General features: G+C 39.9%; 1 protein-coding gene across 1 annotated transcript in view; it reads left to right on the forward strand.

Annotated features, from left to right (window-relative positions):
* The window catches only part of adgrl3.1 (adhesion G protein-coupled receptor L3.1), a 205987-nt gene that overhangs the window by 68793 nt on the left and 117578 nt on the right, over positions 1-19616 (forward strand). The window contains 2 exon segments of the mRNA XM_046842822.1: positions 7360-7400; positions 7403-7468. Of these exon segments, the coding sequence (XP_046698778.1) occupies positions 7360-7400; positions 7403-7468 (107 nt within the window).

Raw genomic sequence — 19616 nt, forward strand, 5'->3', positions numbered from 1 at the left:
TGGGGAATCAGACTTTTACTTAAACTTCACTACATTTCAAAGTCAAATATCTTACTTTTTACTCAACTACATTTAGGGAAATCAGTCGTTCCTTTTTATTTATGGGTGGATAAAAACATAACTGGTCAGCAAGCCACGACCGTAGAGTGCACGCTCTGTTTTAAATTTGTTTTGATTGCTGCTTGGCAGTGGGGTATAGGCATAGGCGACATGGGTATTGTCAGGGGGCGGCACGGGGCGTCCACACAAAAAAACAAAACTTTTTTTTAACCACTTATTTGCACGGTCACATCAATTTTTATATCAGGTCATGGTAAATGAACCTGGTTGGGACTCTGAAAGTGCACTCACCGCCTGAGAAGTTTTCTCACTCATACAAAGGAGAGGCGGAGGTTGGCTGACGTCACCTCAGCCTTCAGGGTTTCCAGTGGGAAAATTGACAAGACCTGGAGTGACATCACCTCAGTAAGAAGAGCTGAATCCCAATTTAAATTATGGATGACAAAAAAAGATCTAAACCCTCATGCCTATTTCAGAAAAAAAGAGGAACGAAGTAGGGGGAAACGTGCAAAAGATAAAGGTGTGTATGCAGCTCTATCACTCCTCTCATTATGAGGAAAGTATAAGCTAATGCATTTAATATAAAAGGCTAATATCTGTATATAGCCTTGTATGTAACTGTGTTGCCTGCTATGCTTTTATGCATAGTGCAACAATATTTCTTTTTGTTTGCATAACATAATAATTTAGAGTATGTAGTTTATCATAATGTATGAAAAAATCTTTTTTTTTTTACAAATAGTCCAGTTGGATTGTAGTTAAAACAGCACTTATTGATCTGGTTACCTCTAACTGAGGTGATCTCATAAAGGTTTTCTTTGATTGTACTGAGTTTAGTAAGGCGGAATCTCCAGTGCAGCTTAAAAGTCTCATTTAAAAGACATACATTATAAGGATATAGATGTTGTCTGTATCTTATGGCTACAATTAGCCAAGGAGTTTTATGGTTCTTGGTTCTGAGAGTTTGATAAGTTGTGATTAATGACATGTATAATTAATTGTGCAATAAATTCATTTAGGGTGATATTTATACATAAAATGGAGCTCTCAGAAATGTGTGCAAATTTGTGGACTGCTCTAAGAACATGTCTTACTCATTCAGTAGCTGAAGCAGAGAGGAGCTTTTCAAAGCTGACACTAATCAATGGTGGGGACGTTGGGTCATGGCGTGGTTCAATCAGGTCGTCATTCAAGGTAGAGCCACCATTGCCAGCTGATGGTATCTATGAACATACAGTTCAGCATCAGTTCAACAGCAAGCAGAACATTTAGAGAGGAATAAATGATGGAAGAAACTCCTGACTCAAACTCGCCACAACACCTGTGGCCTTATTTGTGCAATTTATTTTCAAGTTGTTAAAAAGAAGGTTTTGGGCTCATAATAGTTTATTAGATGGCAATCAGTGTTTGACTCACTAATATTTTTATATTAATAGATTCATAAACTGAGTTGTTTAAGCAACAGTCTTGTGATAAAAAGGATAATAAGACATTATAGCCATAAAAACACATAGTACTTGGATTCTTAGGTACATTTGAAGGCAAATACTTTTGTACTTTTTTCAAGAAAAAAGTTTAAGGGAAGCACTTTTACTTTTACTGTATCTCTACTTTTATTCAAGTACATATACAGTGAGGAAAATAAGTATTTGAACACCCTGCTATTTTGCAAGTTCCCCCACTTAGAAATCATGGAGGGGTCTGAAATTGTCATCGTAGGTGCATGTCCACTGAGAGACATAATCTAAAAAAAAATCCAGAAATCACAATGTATGATTTTTTAACTATTTATTTGTATGATACAGCTGCAAATAAGTATTTGAACACCTGAGAAAGTCAATGTTAATATTTGGTACAGTCGCCTTTGTTTGCAATTACAGAGGTCAAACATTTCCTGTAGTTTTTCACCAGGTTTGCACACACTGCAGGAGGGATTTTGGCCCACTCCTCCACATAGATCTTCTCTAGATCAGTCAGGTATCTGGCCTGTCGCTGAGAAACACGGAGTTTGAGCTCCCTCCAAAGATTCTCTATTGGGTTTAGGCTTGGAGACTGGCTAGGCCACGCCAGAACCTTGATATGCTTCTTACAGAGCCACTCCTTGGTTATCCTGACTGTGTGCTTCGGGTCATTGTCATGTTGAAAGACCCAGCCTCGACCCATCTTCAATGCTCTAACTGAGGGAAGGAGGTTGTTCCCCAAAATCTCGCAATACATGGCCCCGGTCATCCTCTCCTTAATACAGTGCAGTCGCCCTGTCCCATGTGCTACCACCCCATGCTTTACAGTAGGGATGGTGTTCTTGGGATGGTACTCATCATTCTTCTTCCTCCAAACACGTTTAGTGAAATTATGACCCAAAAGTTCTATTTTGGTCTCATCTGACCACATGACTTTCTCCCATGACTCCTCTGGATCATCCAAATGGTCATTGGCAAACTTAAGACGTGCCTGGACATGTGCTGGTTTAAGCAGGGGAACCTTTCGTGCCATGCATGATTTCAAACCATGATGTCTTAGTGTATTACCAACAGTAACCTTGGAAACGGTGGTCCCAGCTCTTTTCAGGTCATTGACCAGCTCCTCCTGTGTAGTTCTGGGCTGATTTCTCACCTTCCTTAGGATCATTGAGACCCCACGAGGTGAGATCTTGCATGGAGCCCCAGTCCGAGGGAGATTGACAGTCATGTTTAGCTTCTTCCATTTTCTAATGATTGCTCCAACAGTGGACCTTTTTCACCAAGCTGCTTGGCAATTTCCCCGTAGCCCTTTCCAGCCTTGTGGAGGTGTACAATTTTGTCTCTAGTGTCTTTGGACAGCTCTCTAGTGTCTTGGCCATGTTAGTAGTTTGATTCTTACTGATTGTATGGGGTTGGACAGGTGTCTTTATGCAGCTAACGACCTCAAACAGGTGCATATAATTTAGGATAATAAATGTAGTGGAGGTGGACATTTTAAAGGCAGACTAACAGGTCTTTGAGGGTCAGAATTCTAGCTGATAGACAGGTGTTCAAATACTTATTTGCAGCTGTATCATACAAATAAATAGTTTAAAAATCATATATTGTGATTTCTGGATTTTTTTTTTTTTTAGATTATGTCTCTCACAGTGGACATGCACCTACGATGACAATTTCAGACCCCTCCATGATTTCTAAGTGGGAGAACTTGCAAAATAGCAGGGTGTTCAAATAATTATTTTCCTCACTGTATATATATATATAAATCAGTCAATTGCCATAAATGATATTTCTGGAGGGTTAAACTCTCATCGTTTTGCCGTCCCAGAGGCTCACGTTGTGCAAAATGTTGCCAGGCAGCTGGGAAAATGGAAGTCAAGCATGAAAGCTAGCTAATACCTGAGCGGGCTTTATCTAGCTAGCGCGTAGCTGTTAAGTCTTTTACATGCACTCTGGCCGTGTAAACGCTTCCAGACATACTATTATAGGAAAGCAATCAACTGCAGAGGTGGTAACAGTATCACACCACCCTGCTGGTGATTATTTAACTATAAAAAGCAAATCTCTGAAATTTTAATTCCTTTAAAACAGATTTGCTCTAAGGTTTGCTCTTAGCATTTAATAGTTGATTAAAGCAGTGTTCAGTGGGTGGTTTTTTTTTTTACATATTTTAATTAGAATTCGAACAGTCTAAATGTCTCTCTCTCTCTCTCTCTCTCTCTCTCTCCCTCTCTCTCTCCCTCTCTCTCTCTTTCTCTCTCTCTCTCTCAAGCAGGTTAAAAAAAAAAAAAGTCAAGCTGTTTATTAGCCAACTCAAAATCAACAAAGACGATGATCAAAGCTAGCTATCTAGACCTACAGTACAGACCAAAAGTTTGGACACACCTTTATATAATATATAAAAAAACGTTTTTTTTTTTTAACGCATGACGATGCAAAAAGATCAACTCCCGAGAGAAATAGTTGTGAAAGGAAGGAGGAAGACAGTGAACAATGACTTTCTTGGTAGGCTACTGTTTAGATACAAGCCGTTGTAGCGTGTTGAGTCTGGGTGAAGGGAGAGCTCGCTAACTCCAGTTACAACAGAAATCATATAAGCACAGACAGGTTTCCAAAACTCGTGCTTTTTTATTTTTCTTGGCAACAGCGTTAAAGGTTAGTCAAAGAAACGTAGAAATGAGCATCAGAAAATAATAAGGACATATTCCTCGTCTCGCACACGCTGTAATAGCGGAAAAATGTAGTGCCAGTCTATTCCCAAAATACCGCTATGCTCCTAAAGGAAGCGCAACATATTTCACCCGTTACACCGTGTGTAACGTGTCTTTCGTTAAAGCCTGTGTAAAGTACATCAGTGTAGACGCCTGCGGCTTCTTTATGTTAAAAATAAAAATATTTGTAAAATTCAGTGGTTGCGGCTTATATATGGGTGCGCTTTATAGTCCGGAAATTACGGTATGTACATATATATATATATATATATATATATATATATATATATATATATATATATATATATATATGTGTGTGCGGCTTGTATAACTGTACAGATTTACTGTTCTCTGAAAATAATTTCACATACAACCATTATTTTCAAAATGACCGGCAACAAAAGTGAGTGCACCCTACGTGAACACTGCCTTAATACACCTGGGTATAGAATTCACCAGAGCTGCACAGGTTGTTACTGGGATCCTCTTCCACTCCTCCAGTAGGACAGAGCTGCTGGATGTTAGACACATGGCACTTCTCCACCTCAGGTCTGGAGACATATTTAGCCACTCCATCACCTTTACCTTCATCTTCCTCAGCAAGGCAGTAAGGCAGGTGTCACACCATTAGGGGTGTAACAGTACTCGTATTGTATATGTATTCGTAACAGATTTTTGGCTCAGTATACACATGTACATACATAGTTAAAGAACACAGTTAAAATCTGAGTTACCTCAAGAACGTATTGAGACGACACGTTTGTTAAGTCTCTCTTCTTTTTAGTCTTTTTATTATTATCACACTTGAAAACATACACAACAATGTTAGGGGTATAAAAAGGAACTAGAGGTAGTGCAGTGTCACTGTGGCTACTCAATCCACTGGAAATACGATTTGTTTTGTGCATGCATGAAAATGCTAAAGAATCCATAGCAATAGCGTTAGCCGCTAACCAGGAAGTGGTCAGCAGCTAATGCTAGCAATTTGGATTATTTAGTGTTTTATGTCCACCTTCAAGAATTTCTCATAAAAGTAGAAAATCCTGACAGTTCTTCATATCAAAGGAGTGAATGAACGAAGGATAGAAGGAATGAAGACAAATTATGTTGAAATAAGAATATTTACGTACTGTAGATCATATCTTTAGAAAATTGCATATAAAATGTAAAACACACACACACACCCACACACACACACACACACCTGTATTACCTCTATCTATCTATATATTTATCTATCTATCTATCTATCTATCTATCTATCTATCTATCTATCTATCTATCTATCTATCTATCTATCTATCTATCTATCTATCTATCTATCTATTTATTTGCTCAAAGTATTTATATGTTTATATATATATATATATATATATATATATATATATATACATATATATAAATACTTTGAGCATAGAAATTAGTCTAAAAGAAGAAGATGCAATGTTTGTGTGTGTGTGTGTGTGTGTGTGTGTGTGTGTGTGTGTGTGTGTGTGTGTGTGTGTGCTCATATTGGCCTCAATTTCTGCCTCTGAATCATAAGACATTTATTCAAGCTCAAGCTCCTCCATCCTCTTTATTCATTTAGTCAGACACACACACACACACACACACACACACACACACACACACACACACAAACACAGTGTTAGTTCCTCTTCGTCGACTTTCCTCAGTCAGCGTCTTTTGCCAGCATGTCTGATCAAATGCTTACTGAGAACTGGTAGCTCTAAATATTCTGTAACTGTGTGTGTGTGTGTGTGTGTGTGTGTGTGTGTGTGATAGAGGAATTCGAGAGAGTGCACCTTTCAGCAGATGTAAATACCTGTGTGTACAGAGTGTAGAATAATTGTCTCTCCCTCCCGCTCACTAAATTAGGTCATAACTAAGCACAACCACTTGAGAGCTGTCGCCCCGGAAACCAGAGATGCCCCATAGCACTCTGGGAGTGCGACTGTCTTACTCACTGAGCAGTTCAATTAGTGTGTATACACACACACACACACACACACACACACACACACACACACACACACACACACTGTTCTGTCTCCTATCTCAATGAAATATAAAATATAATTTGGGTATACTGTATGTGTTTGTGTTTGTGTGTGCTTGTTTGTGTTTGTGTGCACGTGTCAGACTGTGTGCGCTTGTATGTTTGTGTGCATTTTGATGCACCCCTCTGGATTTGGACCGGGGGTTTCCATAGCAACATGCAGAGAGAGATATAAGGCTGTGTTAAGACATTTTCGATTTTTGTCTGTGTTTATATTTATACACTATATACATACGATCTATTTATCTATCTATCTATCTATCTATCTATCTATCTATCTATCTATCTATCTATCTATCTATCTATCTATCTATCTACCCTTTTGTCTGTCTGTCTGTCTGTCTGTCTGTCTGTCTGTCTGTCTGTCTGTCTGTACACAAACACACACACACACACACACACACACACACATATATGTGTGCGTGTGTGTGTGTTTTTGTTTAATGTGACACTTTAACTCAAACTAAATCTGACCAAGTTTTTTTTGCTTCCTCTTTCTTTCTCTTGTCTGTGCCTCCTTTACTCTTTATGTCTTTTACCCGTTCGTTCTTTGCCCTCTTTTCCATTTGAATGTTTTGTCACTCCCAATCACTGTCTTTCTGAATTCTTTGTTTGTTTGCTTTTGCTTGCTTTCTTCCCCTTCTTGCATTTTTCTTTCTTTCTTTCTTTCTTTCTTTCTTTCTTTCTTTCTTTCTTTCTTTCTTTCTTTCTTTCTTTCTTTCTTTCTTTCTTTCATTCACTTTTTATCTCTACCTTTTCACTTTTGTTTTTACTTCTTCTATCCCCCTTCACACCAAACACACACACACACACACACACACACACACACACACACACACACACACACACACACACACACACACACAAACACACACACACACCTTTTTCACTGGTATGCTCGTTCAATCTCTTTTCTCCCTATTTTTCTCCTCCTTTGTTTCCTTCTCCATCTTCCTGCCTTTTTTCTCTCGCTTGACCTCAACCGACACCCCCTTGCTCTCTCTCTCTCTCTCTCTCTCTCTCTCTCTCTCTCTCTCTCTCTCTCTCACACACTTTTTCTTTCTCTCAGGTGTAATAACAGGACCCAGTGCGCAGTGGTTGCAGGCCCAGATGTTTTCCCGATCCGTGTCCTGGAACATACAAATACCTGGAGGTTCAGTATGAGTGTGTGCCATACAGTACACACACACACACACACACACACACACACACACACACACACACACACACACACACACACACACACACACACACACACACACACACACACACACACACACAAACACTCAAACACATACACACAGACTCTCTCTCTCTCTCTCTCTCTCTCTCTCTCTCTCTCTCTTTCTCTTCCCCTCTCCCACACATACACACATACAACAGACAGTCTATTTTTTCCATGACACACAAGCCAATATACTGTTTGTTTGCTACCGTCGATTCTCATTTAGCTAAATAAACATTACAAACAATGCTGTTTATGCTTCAGTCCTAGTTCAAACACCACCTAAACCCAGCTACACTGTAATATCCGATATGCGTGCCATTTTTGAAAAAATCCAAATCCCTGAACAGTAGGTTGCAGACAGAGGTGAAAATAAAATAAATAATGAATCATTTTTAAAAAATCCAACATCCAATTTGATCATTTTGACACCTTAAATGCAAGAAAATCTGCAGCTTCCTGTTTGAGTCTAAGATTTTGGAATGAATTTACAGTATATATATATATTAGGGCTGTAAAATATTTAATTGAATGATTGACATGAATTAACGCATGATTAATTGCACCTTAATTGCACATTTTTATCTGTTCTAAAACTTATCTGTTTGGTTTCTTTTATCTGAAACCAAACTTAACATACAGCGTGAAGACAAAATATAGATAGAAGACAATATAAAATATTGTAAATGTTATAAAGTATTTATAGTGTTTTAAATTTAGTAAATAATCAGGACACCAAACGGAACTTTTTTTGTTTCCACACGGATGGTTTTAATTGCCAAATGTGTGCTTTATGGTGGATTTTGGTGCTTGATCTTAAACTTGGCGCATAAGTAAAACAAATAAAAAAAAAATTTTGGTGTATTTTATTATTTGTTTTTATATCAGGGTAAAGAAAGGACGTTGTGAATAAACGTGTGTTGCGTTGAAGGTTTTAATTTTGCTGTTTTATATTTATTTAATGGTCAAACAGAAATGTGCACTGCATTAATCATCCGTAAAAACTTTAAAACGAATCTGCGAAATACTCCCTCCATCTTCTCAACACACTCTCTTCACAAGTCAACACATTTGTCTCTGCATCCTTTATTGCTCTAACTTATAGCACATCCTTTCCAGCTCGGTCCCTCTGCCTCACCAGTCAGTACAAATTCTTTTCTCCTTCCTTAGTGTCCAACTTCATATACAGCTCCTCATATGCTTTTTCTTTGGCTTTAGCCACATCCCTCTTTACCTGCTGCCACATTTCCTTGTACTCCTGCCTACTTTTCTTATCACTCTGCCGATCCCAATTTTGTTTTGCCAACCTCTTTTTCTTGATCCTTTTTTCATTCCACCACCACATCTCTTTGCCTTCTTTTCTCTTTTCAAATGTCACACCAAGTACCTTTCTAGCTGTCTCCCTTATCACTTCTGCAGTAGTTGCCAAATTATCCAGCACCTCTTCACCACCACGAGCCCCTGTCTGACCTCTTCCCTGAACCTCACACTACACTCTTCCTCCTTCAGTTTCTCCCATTTTATTCTTTTTTCAGTCCTCACTGTTTTTCTCTTTTTCTTCACTTCCAAAGCCATCCTACAGACCACCATCCAATGCTGTTTAGCTACACTGTCCTTTGCCAACACCTTGAAGTCTCCAATCTCTTTCAGGTTGCATCTCCTACATAGAACATAGTCCACATGTGTGCACTTCCTCCGCTCTTATACGTCACCCAATGATCCTTCGTTTTCTTAAAATTTGTATTTACCACAGCCATTTCCATCCTTTTAGCAAAATTTACCACCATCTGCCATTCTACATTCCTCTCCTTAAGGCCATACCTACCCATCACCTCCTCATCACCTCTGTTCCTTTTACCAACATGGCCATTGAAGTCTGCACCAATCACCAATTTTTCATTCCTAGTTTCACTCTCCACCACTTTACAACCCACTCCAGAACTTTTCATTCTCTTCCATTTTACAACCGACTTGTGGAGCATATCCACTGATGACATTTATCATCACCCCTTCAACTTCCAGCTTCACGTTCATTACCAGAAACTCTCTTCACCTCCACTACACTCTTACTGTGCTCTTCCTTCAGGATCACCCCTACACCATTTCTCTTTCCATCCACACCATGGTAGAAAACCCCCCTCCATTGTTCCTCACCTTACTTCCTTTCCACTTGATCTCTTGAACACACATGTCTACCATTCTCTGCTTCATCATATTAGCTGCCTCTCTTCCTTTACCAGTCATAGTATTATAAGTGCCCACCCTAACCTACACTCTCCTCCACGTCTCCTTTCCCTGCTGTCTCTGTAGATGTCTTACCCCTCTTCTATTGGCGAACAGTAGCACAATTTCAACCGGTACCCTGTTGGCTAACAATACCTGTGGCGGTCGTTGGTTACCCGGGCCTCGACCGATCCGGTATGGGATTTAAGTTTGTGATCCGTATATTTGATTTCAACAGTCAAGTCAAGTCAAGAGTCAAGAAGCTTTTATTGTCATTTCAACCATATATAGCTGATGCACTACGCAGTGAAATGAAACAACGTTTCTCCTGAACCCAGGTGCTACATAAAATAACATAAAACAACAGTCACAGAACAGAAAAACACACGGCCAAGAACTAAGAACTAAGATGATTTGGCACATGTTTTATTCTGGATGCCCTTCCTAACGCAACCTTCCTCTTTTATGTGGTCTTAGGACTAATGGCTGTGTTAAATATATATATACAGTGGAGCAAAAAAGTATTTAGTCAGCCACCAATTGTGCAAGTTCTCCCACTTAAAAAGATGAGAGAGGCCTGTAATTTTCATCATAGGTACACTTCAACTATGAGAGACAAAATGAGAAGAAAAATCCAGAAAATCACATTATCTGATTTTTAAAGAATTTATTTGCAAATTATGGTGGAAAATAAGTATTTGGTCAATAACAAAAGTTAATTTCAATTCTTTGTATATACCCTTTGTTGGCAATGACAAAGATAAAACGTTTTCTATAAGTCAAGGTTTTTACACACTGTTGCTGGTAGTTTGGCCCATTCCTCCATGCAGATCTCCTCTAGAGCAGTGATGTTTTGGGGCTGTCGTTAGGCAACACGGATTTTCAACTCCCTCCAAAGATTTTCTATGGGGTTGAGATCTGGAGACTGGCTAGGCCACTCCAGGACCTTGAAATGCTTCTTACGAAGCCACTCCTTCATTGCCTGGGCGGTGTGTTTGGGATCATTGTCATGCTGAAAGACCCAGCCACGTTTAATCTTCAATGCCCTTGCTGATGGAAGGAGGTTTTCACTCAAAATCTCACGATACATGGCCTCATTCATTCTTTCCTATATACGGATCAGTTGTCCTGGTCCCTTTGCAGAAAAACAGCCCCAAAGCATGATGTTTCCACCCCCATACTTCACAGTAGGTATGGTGTTCTTTGGATACAACTCAGCATTCTTTCTCCTCCAAACATGACAAGTTGAGTTTTTACCAAAAAGTTCTATTTTGGTTTCATCTGACCATATGACATTCTCCCAATCCTCTTCTGGATCATCCAAATGCTCTCTAGCAAACTTCAGATGGGCCCGGACATGTACTGGTTCAAGCAGGGGGACACATCTGGCACTGCAGGATTTGAGTCCCTGGCAGCGTAGTGTGTTACTGATGGTAGCCTTTGTTACTTTGGTCCCCGCTCTTTGCAGGTCATTCACTAGGTCCCCCCCGTGTGGTTCTGGGATTTTTGCTCACTGTTCTTGTGATCATTTTGACCCCACGGGGTGAGATCTTGCATGGAGCCCCAGATCGAGGGAGATTATCAGTGGTCTTTATTTCTTCCATTTTATAATAATTGCTCCCACAGTTGATTTCTTCACACCAAGCTGCTTACCTATTGCAGATTCATTCTTCCCAGCCTGGTGCAGGTCCACAATTTAGTTTCTGCTGTCCTTTGACAGCTCTTTGGTCTTGGCCATAGTGGAGTTTGTAGTCTGACTGTTTGAGGTTGTGGACAGGTGTCTTTAATACTGATAACGAGTTCAAACAGGTGCCATTAATACAGGTAACAAATGGAGGACAGAGATGCCTCTTAAAAAAGAAGTTACAGGTCTGTGAGAGCGAGAAATCTTGCTTTTTTGTAGGTGACCAAATACTTATTTTTCACCATAATTTGCAAATAAATTCTTTAAAAATCAGACAATGTGATTTTCTGGATTTTTTTCTAATTTTGCCTCTCATAGTTGAAGTGTAGCTATGATGAAAATTACAGGCCTCTCTCATCTTTTTAAGTGGGAGAACTTGCACAATTGTTAGCTGACTAAATACTTTTTTGCCCCACTGTATGTATACTATATATATATATATATATATATATATATATATATATATATATATATATATATATATATATATTTACAGTACAGACCAAAAGTTTGGACACACCTCATTCAAAGAGTTTTCTTTATTTTCATGACTATGAAAATTGTAGATTCACACTGAAGGCATCAAAACTATGAATTAACACATGTGGAATTATATATGGAATTATATACATAACAAAAAAGTGTGAAACAACTGAAAAATTTCATATTCTATGTTCTTCAAAGTAGCCACCTTTTGCTTTAATTACTGCTTTGCACACTCTTGGCATTCTCTTGATGAGCTTCAAGAGGTAGTCACCTGAAATGGTCTTCCAACAGTCTTGAAGGAGTTCCCCGAGAGATGCTTAGCACTTGTTGGCCCTTTTGCCTTCACTCTGCGGTCCAGCTCACCCCTAAACCATCTCGATTGGGTTCAGGTCCGGTGACTGTGGAGGCCAGGTCATCTGGCAGCACCCCATCACTCTCCTTCTTGGTCAAATAGCCCTTGATGACTTCAGTGTGACTCTACAATTTTTATAGTCATGAAAATAAAGAAAACTCTTTGAATGAGAAGGTGTGTCCAAACTTTTGGTCTGTACTGTGTATATATATATATATATATATATATATATATATATATATATATATATATATATATATATATATATATATATACTGTATCGGGACCGGTAGAACACAGAACACAAATCATGTAGTGTTAGGGGTGTTTATTTTCAAGATAAAGGTGCTGTGAGAGTGAGAGGTGAAGACGTGATGGTTGTCTGGGAGCTAAGCGGGGGGTTTGGGGCAAATCCCGAGCACACGACAGGAAAGGGAGTCCTCGACTAGAGGCTTCTTCTCTGCTGTCACTGCTGTTGCTGCTGCCTGAAAGGAAAGAAGAGAGACAAAACCAGCATTACCTGGGAGCCGAATGTTCTTCAACACGCTGTCACCTGAAGCTCCTTTTATACAGTCCTTATATGGCTCAGAGAGGGTCTCTTGATCCACTTGTGTTGCCCTGCACCCTTGCCACGTGTTCGGCCGCTTTCCCCAAGTGCCGTTGTCCTTTCAGCACCCATCTGACAGTCGGCCTGTAACCCCCCAAACTCCAAACCTACTTTTGTCTGTGTTTGGGCCCAGAGTCTGTATCCTAGAGAAAGGGTGTCGGCATTGGCATGCATCAGCCCGGTCCAGTGATGTACCTGGAACGAGTCCTGCAGTGAAAGGAACCATGTTATTTTTTAATTCGAGTCTTTCGCCTTGTCCATCCAATAATGAGTTGTCTGTTATTTACGTGAATTTTCTACCTGTCAAATAGTATTGGAGCTCCTATAATGCCTTTAATGCTCTAATCCTTCTAACATATAGCACCAGGTGTTCCTTTTCCTCAAAGACCTGTGAAAGGGCCGACCCAGTCCGGTTTCCAACTTGTCTGTGTGTACGACAAAAGGAAGGTTAAAATCTGTGCTTCAGTCAGCCCCAGGTGGGTTTGCCATTAAGCCTGCCTTTCTGTGCTCCTTCAACAATTCTCTTACATGGTATAGTTGATCCTCCCATGTCCTGGAGTGAGTTGTTGGACGAACTAGTTGGGTCAGAACCCGCTGCTGCTGAGAACGTCAGATAATTGGTCTATTGGTCTATAGCTCCATTATGTCCTGCTACTGCGCGGGTGTCATCTTCACCCTTGTGGACCAAGGTACACCCTGGCGGTTCTGTGGGGGAGGTGCAGAATGCTGACACAACAGGATTAGTTTGCACCCACTCCTTCAACAGGTTGATGTGATATATTTGTGTTTGTGTTTGTTACCTGGCTGTTTCAGGCAGTAGTTTACTGGGCAGACTTTCTCAAGGGCCGTGTACAGACCATGCCACATGGCTAGTAGGCTTTGTTAGGAACCAGGAGTAGCACCTGTTCCCCTGGTTGAAACTCTCTTGCTTGTGCTGTTTCACTGTCGGTGCTACATTCTCTATTCGATCCTGCATTTCCTGCATGTACTCGCAATCAATTGGCTGCTCCTCCCATGCTATTTTGGCCACGTTCCAAACAGGTGTAAACCCCGTCGAAGCTTGCGGTGTTTCTCTTATCGCGAAGAGGACATAGAGGTCCCAGTTTCCCCTATCCTCCTCCACCATCATTCAGAGCATACATTTTGGTTGAAATGTTCGACAAGTCCATCTGTTTGGGGGTGGTAATCCCATGTCCTGATGCGTTTTACATGTAATAGCCGACAGAGGTCTGACATTAATTTTGATACGAAGGGTGTACCTTGGTCAGTTAGGAGGTCCTTGGGGATTCCCACCCTGCTGAAGAGCAGCATTAATTCCTTGGTGATGTTCTTTGTGGTGATTTTTTTTAAGGGGAATGCTTCTGGGTACTAAGTTGCATAGTCAACCATGACCAATATCTACTCGTTCCTCACGCAGACTTTGGGAGTGAGCCCACGAGGGTCCATACCGAGTCTCTCGAAGGGAACCCCGATTATTGGTAGTGGTTTAAGGGTTGGTCCAGCTGTTGTTTTTTCCCCTTCGATTTGCAATACCTGGCTCCTGCATTGTCTTTTTTTTGTTCCCACCTGAAGTTGCCTTCTCGGGATGCCTGGCGACACACAGAGAGAGGCTTAGTGTTATTATTTAACCCACCCTCCTCTCCTGTGTCCTCCGTGCCATCCTCGTGGGTTATTAATGTTGTCCGGGTTTGTCCTGGTTTCTGGTGTGGTTGATTTTTTGCCCCTTTTCCCTGATGCTTTTCCAGGCAATGGGTGGGTGGGTATAGAATCCTGGCCAGTCCCTTCCTATAAGCACAGGCACAGGCAGGTCAGAAATTAATCTCATTATTAATGGCCACTCACCTTCATTGTTCGCCACCCGGATCTGGGTGGTGGGCACCTCTCGCATGTCCCCATGCACACATGCCACCGGGCTGGCTTTGCCGTTGCGGGCTGTGACTGAGGGTCTGGCCTAGGTTATGCTGCTACCTGTGTCGAGCAGCGCCTCTGTGTTCTTGCCGTTTCAATTTTAATCTGACGACCAGTGTTTGTGGCTGCGTCATTGAGTGCACTGTTCATCCTGCCAGCCATGGTTTTGGGGCCTGTCTTGCCTCTCACCTCGATCGGTAGGCATGGGTACATCTACCGTCAAAGAAACTCAGGGTTAGTTTTGTTGATTTTTCTCTCTTGTTTACTACTGGGCCGCTCTTGTCGTCAAAAACATTGTTTTGAGCGAGCCTGGTAGTGTGTTTCTTTCTTTTCTAGTTTTCCTAGTTTCAGTGTGGAGAGAGCACATTAGAGCGCATCCACTACCTCTTTGGGGCTTTTAGGATCGCACATTCCCACGGCTTTCCACTCCCTTATAAGGGTAGTGCCCTTATAAGTTTATCCATTGCCACGCGCTCGGTTATTTCTGTGGCTGACTTTTTTCCTGGTTGAAGCCACCTTTTTTGTCGTTCGAAGTAATTGTTCCATCTGCGCTTTTTGAGTACTTTCGGTTTTGTACACCTATTGATGAAATTACGCAGCTGTGTTTCTTAGCGACAAGCTATAGCATTCGAGGATTTCCCTCTGTAGTGTATTGTAGTTTGCGGGCGTCTCAATGGGTATATATATATATATATACACAGAAAATATTAATTCTAAAATATATTTGCTAACAAATATACTACTAAAATATATATTATACATGGAAAATATATTTAACCATATATAGACTCTTAAAAATATTTCCTTTTCAGGAAGAATTATCATTCTATTATTGCTAACAAAAAATAGCCAGAAAATTAGTATCTTTGAAATTTGTTTTGTCCTTTTTTTTTGTTACTTTAATAGACTCAAATCGAAAAAATTAATAGAGGTTGTTTTATTTGTGTTGTCCATGTGCTCAAGGTATCAAATTTACTAGTTTTCAGACAGAGTAATTAGTCATTCATTTAGATACAATGCTGAGGATCTAATTAGTTATTAGTTAACATTGACTGTAGCTGTTATTAGTTAAGGCAGTTTGATGATACCATCAGGTGAAGAAAAAAAATTGCAGTGATTTTCATTTTTCTTGTCCTGGAGCAATATTATGGACATCCCGTTTATAAGTCTCTAGGCAATTGTGACCTTATAGGATTTGTGCTGGTGATTGATAAACACTCAGTAGAAGTAGAAGCTGACGTTGTGGAATTATTACAGCCCGTGTTGACATTGAGACAGATTGGAACAGAGCATTAGCAAGCATAAACTGCTGAACTGCAGCATGGACAAAAGTATTTACGATTGCCGGGGCTGCTATGTTAGTGAACGTGTGTAACTGTCCATCTGCTGATGTCTGGGCACGTCGCCCTTCACCTGCCAATCATTGCAGGACTGTGTGAAGCGGTATGGACATTGTGTGTGCGCATGTGTGTGTATGTGTGGGTCTGTGTGTCATTGGTTTCCTGATGGATTTCAGGATCCCAGATTGGTTAATGTGTGGTAACAAGGACAATCAGTCAGAGTGGCAGCAGGAAAAACCTGAAAACACAGATACACAAATGTTTCTGACATACGTCCACCTGAGTCATCGAACCACACAGCAGACCGGCCGAAGACAAACGTAATGTTTATACCATATAACCGTTATAGAAGTCAACTTGTGTTTGCTTGGGTTTAGTTTCCTTGTGTTCTTTTTTTACACAGTCGTGGGAACATGCAAAACTGACGGCAATACATAGATCAGAATACCCACACCAAGAATGTTATGCCTAACCCCTGGCTGGTCTGATCGCGCACACACAAATCTGTTACCTTTCTCCTTCTTACGATCGTCAGCTTATAAAGGGTTTTATGAATTCCTTTTTGGGATGAAAGTCATCAAAGTGTGACCGGATGAAAGGTAGCGAGTCGTATAAAGGAATCGTAAAAAGACCGGCTTTTCCTTTATTTTTTATGAGTCCATGCAGTCATTTATACAGTACATGATTTTTTATTTTTTTTTCATATAAATTATGATCATGTGCGTGCTTTATGTGAAGGAGGTGGAAAGACGTTTTTGTTGCAGTTCAGGATTGAGGAGCGGTGGACAATTTTTCTGTACATGAGGAAAAGTATAAATCCCCTGCTTAAATTTAACATCAGGGAAAGCGAAAGGTTTATATTTGTGAAATAATTAATGTACAGTTACACTTTTAAGGACAAATGTTTTGGGACACCTGACATTCACAGACATGTGGTTCTTCCCCAAACTGTTGCATACACAATTGTATAGGATGTCTTGGGATGGGTAGCATCAAACTTTCCTTTCATTTGGACTAGGAGACCCAAACCTGTTTCAGCATGACAATGTTTACAAAGCCAGCTCCATTAAGATGTGGTTTACAGAATGTTAGATAATATTTCAAAGCATTAATTCATTTATTTAACCAGAAGTAATTTACATGGTTTGTGACTTCTTCCTATTATCATTCTTTGCATATTGTCATGCTGTGACTGTCATAACTTTGTGATAGCTGCTTACGTACTGTATGTGCCAAAAACAGTATGACCTTCTACAATGTTCTCGTTTATCATGTACTGATGTACTGATGATCAACCCTATTGAACAGCTTTGAGATGAATTGGAACACTGACTTCACCCTTCACTCTATATCAATACCTACTTTACTAATAACCTTATACAAAATCTTAGGCAGGTGTCCACAAACCTTTGTCCATATAGTGACTTGTAAAATATATTTAAGTACAGAAAAGAAAAAAAAAAACTAAATACTTCCTTGCTGTCCATCATTTGGTTTAATATAGTGTAGATAGAATGCTGTTAATCACCAGTTATTACATAATATTTAAGACTTCAGACTTTGTGTTAACGAGTTATTAATTATTTGTTATATTTACAACAAATATTCAAATATTAAAGTTTTAAAAGTAAGATGCAAAGTAATTATCAAAGGCTTTGGCTTCATTGAGACAATTCTGCACATTTTTCTTTTAATCTATATCGTTGTTCACATAGAATGGACTGGAAATGAGCCGTGTCCACCAATAGCTCTGGCCACATCTGGATGAATTTAATTTAGCATAAAACCAGATTGTCTGTCTCAGAGGCTTGTCTTTTATTGCTTTAAAAAACTCCCACATCCCAGGATGTGGGAACGTAGGGTGCATAGGGCTGAATCCATGGAGCACATTAAGTGCACTGCAAAACCATGTGAATGGAATCCCATGGAAAACTTGTGAGACTATCGGGAATGGCAGATGAAGCAACCCCCAGAATGTGTTGCTGAATAGAGCAAGTCACTAAAAGAGTGGAATAAAAATGTATAGACAAACTATGAAGGGTACTGAGGTAGGTGAGGTGAGGAGGCCTGAGGTGCAGAAAGCATTTCCTTTCATTCCAAAGGTGTTGAGGTCAGAGCTCTATAGCAGGAGATCTTCCAGTCCAACCCATGTAAAGCATTTTTTAATAGATCTGGCTTTGTGCACAGGGGCAATATCATGCTGGGACAGGTTTGGGCCCCCTAATTCAAGACCTCCTACACAATTTTGTGCTTTTAGCATTGTGGTTTGTGGAAGAAACACATATGGCTAGAAATATCAGGTGTCCCAATACTTTGTCTATATAGAGTATAAATGCACATACTGTATAAGTGTTGTAACAAACCAGACATGGCAAAGGATTCGTGTGAAGAGTTTAGCAGTCTTTAGACAGGAAAGGGTCAAAAACAGCAGTCATCAAATAATCTTTAAAATATCATGGTAATGGTAAAAAATAGTCAAATATATTTTACCAAAATTGTCCTGACACAGGATAGCCAATCACGAAAAACAATGGTTTAGGATAAATGCAAAGACTTATAAAGTAAAACTAAATTGCTTGAAAACCAGGAACTAAACAGGATGAGCAACTGATTCAAATTCTGACCTCTGCTGGTGTGGAGGGTTTCGGTCCAATTTAACCATGTATGTAGTATAAACACCATCTACTTCACTAGGAACACCTGTACACTAACACTCAGGGGTAAAAAAAAAAAAGTCGAGTGGTGGGCTGTGCATTTCACATCTAATCCTTTAGTAGTGCCTTACTTGAATTAATCCACCACTTAATATCATCATTATGATGCCATGGCTATAGAAACCATCAATATTATACAGAAACGCAGTATGAGACAGCGCTGCATCAGGAATCTCATACAACAGGAATTATTGCCATCATTAAAGTCAGAACCTAGTGACCACAATTTAACGAGTCTATCTACAACTCTCCTTTCACTGCAGCCACAACTGCACGGCCCACATACATTATCTCCAGCAGAGACATCAATTTAAACTTCATAACCAAAAAAATAGTCCACCTCTCGTTTTTACATTTAATTGGATTGATGTATTACTGTTTTAATGGGGATTTGAAATTAAGGCAAAGTTTGTATTTTTGTACAAAAAACACTGTTTTTAACTATGTTGGCTTTCCTCAAAATGTCCTGGTTGCCTCAGCTTTTTGTTCTTAGCTGACAGGTGTAGAACCTGATGTGGCCTTCTGTGCTTGCAACAAATCCAACTCTGGCATTCTGAGATGCTTTTCTGCTCACCATGGCTGTCAAGAGTGATTACATGAGCTACTATATACTTCCTGACTGTTTAAACGAGCTTGTTTTCTTGTTTCTTCCCCTTCATTCTGCTCTACACCTGATTTTATGCACTGCTCCTCTAGCACATGATTGGCTGCCTGGATAATTGCATAAATGAGCAGGTGCTCCCATTAAAGTAGATGGTGAGTGTAAATTTTAAGGATGTCACCAGAT

This window comes from Silurus meridionalis, chromosome 28 (genome assembly GCF_014805685.1).
Source record: "Silurus meridionalis isolate SWU-2019-XX chromosome 28, ASM1480568v1, whole genome shotgun sequence".
NCBI lineage: Eukaryota > Metazoa > Chordata > Actinopteri > Siluriformes > Siluridae > Silurus > Silurus meridionalis.